We start from the raw sequence: 4,086 nt of genomic DNA on the forward strand, positions 1-4,086 counted from the left end.
GCTGGGTACCGATTTTTGCTTCTGGCTTTCAGGAGCTCCACTGGTCTCTGTCTAGTTCTATGCAACTTATGAAGCTGAGAGCCTTGGGACTGGGCTGGGGGGGTCCCTGGGGCCAAAACATAGCCTGGCCAAGGGAAAGGGGTATTCTTCTCAGCTCTCAGTCCACCAAAAGCAAAACAGCTCAGAATGGCTACAGTCTAAGAATGGAGAAGCAAGAGAGAAAAGTGCATTTCTTCTGCAAATCATGTCCTCTACGGCTGGCCCACACCCCCTCTGTGATCACCAGCCAGAAGCACATTCTCACCAGTGTCCTCCTGACCGCCAAGGGCAGTTGACTGGCCAGGGCCACCTCACCCCACTGGACTATCCTTGGCTTCCCTGCAAAGCCCTAGGCGGGCCTGCTCCTGGGCCCCTGTGGCTTTGTCTGAAGCAGCCTGCAGTGGGAGAACTGGGAACTGCCCTTCCCACAACACATACAACAATAAAATATCACATCTTGCAGGTAAGAGGCAGATGGGAGTCTGATAGTAAGTGGTTTGGACTGAAAAAAGAAAAAAAAAAAGCATAATTTTTTCATTTCATGCCAAGGCTTTCAGGAGGCAGGCAGAGGAAGACGAGAGGTAAAGGAAGAAGAAATCAGGCAGCATCCACAGACCCCTGTACTCGGCAGCCTGAGCAGGCTGGAGATGTGCAGCGCAGTTCCCTGGGGCCAGGACCTGAGGAGCCTGGGTGCCCCCATTCACTGAGAGTCTAGAGGGCTGGCCACCGGACTGAGGGGTGGCCTGGGGGAGGGGAAGGGGATTGGGGCTCTTGAATCTGAGAGTGTTCAGCGGCGGTGGGTCCTGGGCTCCCCAACTTTGAGGCCAAGACTACGTCTTGGGAACCCTTCATTGTGAGACAAGTGGACCTCAGGGTTTTGCCTTTAGCAGCTGGGAAGAGGACACCCCAGGAAGCTGCAGGAGAGGCCGGAGCCACCCCGAGGGCAGCCTTGGGGCCTATGATCTTTTTTTCTGTCTTGCTTCCATTTTCAGCTGTTACCCACTGTTCCGGCAGACACACTCCCTCGGAGAAGCTGTTTTCAGACTAGAATATTTTATTCAAGAGAATCTGGCTTGGCAGTCAGACAGCTGCGTAGAGCAGCTTGCTCCATGTCCAGCCTGGGGTCCTCTTTGCCTGTGTCCCTGCCAGGGGCAGGATGGTGATGCCTTGGCCATAAAGAACAATGTCCCAGCACTAACAGTGGCAAAATGTGAAGAGAGATCTAGGGGACAAGTAGTGGCAAAGGCCCCAGGCAACCACTCTTCTCCAAAGGCGAGTGTTCTGCTCTACTGGGTGCAGAGCTGCTGCCAGGAAGAGGAAGCCGAAGGACACCTCCAGCCCTCTGCCTGCCTTCCCACTCAGCAGGGGCCGTGATGGCCAGAGCAGGCTCCTTCACCCCCATCCTAGCCAGGAGCTTCCAAAGGGCTGCTTGTCCATCCAGAGCCCAAGGCCTAGGAATAGGCGGTGGGTCCCAATCTTTTCTTCCCTCTCCAGCCCTTTCGAGACTCCCAGGGCCTCTGGGGCCTGGCTTGCCCCTCACAGAGCCACATGTCTTGCTTCTTCCCAAGCTGAAACACACACAGATCTGTGGCTGCCTTCTTTCTCTCACGTTCTGCTTAAGGCACTGAATTCCTGAGGGTCCTGTCCCTCCCTGCCCCTCGTCTTGGAGGGAGGAGTCATTCAGCAGGGATACAATTGGCTAATAAATAGAGGGCAGGTGCCAGCAGGGAGGTAACTGAGAGTGTGACGGTAATAAATACACGAGCCAGGTGTGGGGTCTCCTCCGAGGGGCTGGTTACCTTCGGGGAACAGTATCTCCGCACCTGCAGAAACCAAACACAGAAAGCAGGTGTCAGCACGCCGTGGAAGGTGGGGTCCCTCCTCTGGGAGAGGGGACAAACACAGAGGGGAAGCTTGGGCAGGGAGCACGGGGAGATTGCAGCACGCCTGGATCTCTGCTTGCACCAAGGCCAGTAAGAAGCTAGAAGCCGCCCTTCATGAGCCTGTCCCCAGGTGCCCGGCCCTGCACTAAGCTCTCTCTCATCTACTCATCAACATCTCATGAGGAAGGAAGGCACTGTTAGTATCACCTTATGGGTTTTGCCAAATAACTTGGAAGGAGTTTGTGGAAGAAAAAGGGGCCACACACTAAACCTGACAAGCTCAGGGAGGCCAGCATGGCAGGCTCTGCACACTCAGAGACTGAAAGTAACGGTATAGGATGATCTTAACATAAAAGAAGCATTCTTAACTAAAAGCGGGTTATGGCAGGTAGTTGGGTCGTAGGGCTGTAGCTTCCTCGACAGATGTCAATCTTTACCTTAAATGAGCCTGTCTATTGTCTTTTTGCATCTAAGATAACACACCTTTGGAACGTCAGAGTAATGCCTTCTTTCCAGACCCCTCAGGGCACAACCTCTGCACCAGAGCAGGAGGCCACAGAACCCCTCAGTGTTGTCTTGTTGCCCCCATATACCACCTCTCTGTGCTGTAAGTGTTAATTATTAACTACCCTGGACACACCAGTGTAAAGGAAGTACGTCTCTCCGTTTTATTTTTTTTATCCAATCCCAGAGATTTCCCTGCTTTGCTTTCTCCTGTTCCGTTAATCTACCACCAATGAATTTTATGTGACCCTCCTTCCGTCTCCTCCTATGATTCTAATGTATAAAATAAGCTGCAAAACTGCCATTCTCAGGGGCATTTTCTCAACCTGTTGGGATTTTACTTCCCAGCAATTGTCGTCAGTTTGGCTTAAGTAAACTCATTAAAATTCTCTACAGGTTTGGACGTTTCTTACGTGGACAAGTTCAAGCGATTGGGTAACATCTAGTCCCAATTACTTATTTATGCAAGCATAGTTTCTCAACCTTTTCGTCTGTAAAAAATGATGAACAGGAATGGAATTAATGCTGAATCCTGTTTCAGTCTGGCAGGAGGTAACATTCATTAATGGGTTCATTAACTAATTGAAACGAGGTAGCCACATCCATGTCATCCAGATGCATCCCCAATGAGATTGGTTGTACTTTTATGTTTAATATTTATTAATATATAATATATTTTGTTGTTTTTATAAATTGGTACTACTAATAATTATTGTGATAATTCATTCCAGAAGAAAATTTAATTTAGAGTTTTATGTTCACAGGAAATTTAAAATAATTCAAACTTATATACTATGTTGTGGCAGATACATATGACAAGGTGATATATAAAAGACTTTTGAGCATTAAAAAAATTACATTAGGCTGAAATTCTGTGGGGCAAGTAAAATGGAAATACAATTTCAAGGAAAAAAGAAGCAATGTAAATGTGCAACAACTATTAAAGAAGAGTATTCAAATATATATGTATATATTTGTTTTCTTTTTTTAAAGTGGATGATGGCATTAAATTAGGATGCCTTATTCCATAGGCTACATCTGAAAACTTATATAATGGCTAATGTTAAAATACTAATATTGATAACATGCCAAAAATGATATCCTTTGCAACTATTCACAATTTTGATGGAAAAGTTCAATGTTAACTTAAAAGTGAGCAAGGGAGCCCATGGGTTTTTGAAATTCTTTCAGAAGACTTCTGAATGAGACATTTGGAGACCACTGCTCTGGAAGATGGGGCAATGAGATGTTTTTCACCTGGGCTGACGCCGCCAGAGGGAGTGCCCTGTGTGGACTACACTGCCAGCTCCTCCCCCAAGTTGCTGCCTGGGCACAGAGGAGAAATGAGAGCCACATGCCTTTGGGAAACTAACTTCTCCAGAATCCCTGTCTTCATGGACTAGAGTGAAAGTCTCTGCTCATGGAGGGGCGGGAGCATGGGGTAAGACTTGGGTCAGCTCCAGGGACACAGCATGAAATGATTTCCTGGAGTCTTAGAGCTGGGAGGGACATCAGTGTGACTGAGTTACTGTAGATGTGAAATATTTTATTTTTACTATTTATGCTCACAGATTTGGGTTTTCCCCTCTCTAACCCTTTTTTTTTTTTCCCAGCCATACTCAGGCCTGGACGCCACCCTTGGTCACCATGTGTGAAGCCA

General features: G+C 47.9%; 1 protein-coding gene across 2 annotated transcripts in view; it reads right to left on the bottom strand.

Annotated features, from left to right (window-relative positions):
- Window positions 1-1,075: 1,075 nt before the first annotated feature.
- PGF (placental growth factor) overlaps window positions 1,076-4,086 on the bottom strand; it is a 12,936-nt gene continuing 9,925 nt past the window's right edge. For both annotated transcript variants that reach the window (XM_015599620.2, XM_006925451.3), the window contains one exon: window positions 1,076-1,862. In XM_015599620.2, coding sequence (XP_015455106.1) covers window positions 1,835-1,862 — 28 coding nt within the window. In that variant the 3' untranslated portion in view covers window positions 1,076-1,834. The remainder of the gene's footprint in view (window positions 1,863-4,086) is intronic.

This window comes from Pteropus alecto, unplaced genomic scaffold (genome assembly GCF_000325575.1).
Source record: "Pteropus alecto unplaced genomic scaffold, ASM32557v1 scaffold8, whole genome shotgun sequence".
Classification (NCBI taxonomy): Eukaryota; Metazoa; Chordata; class Mammalia; order Chiroptera; family Pteropodidae; genus Pteropus; species Pteropus alecto.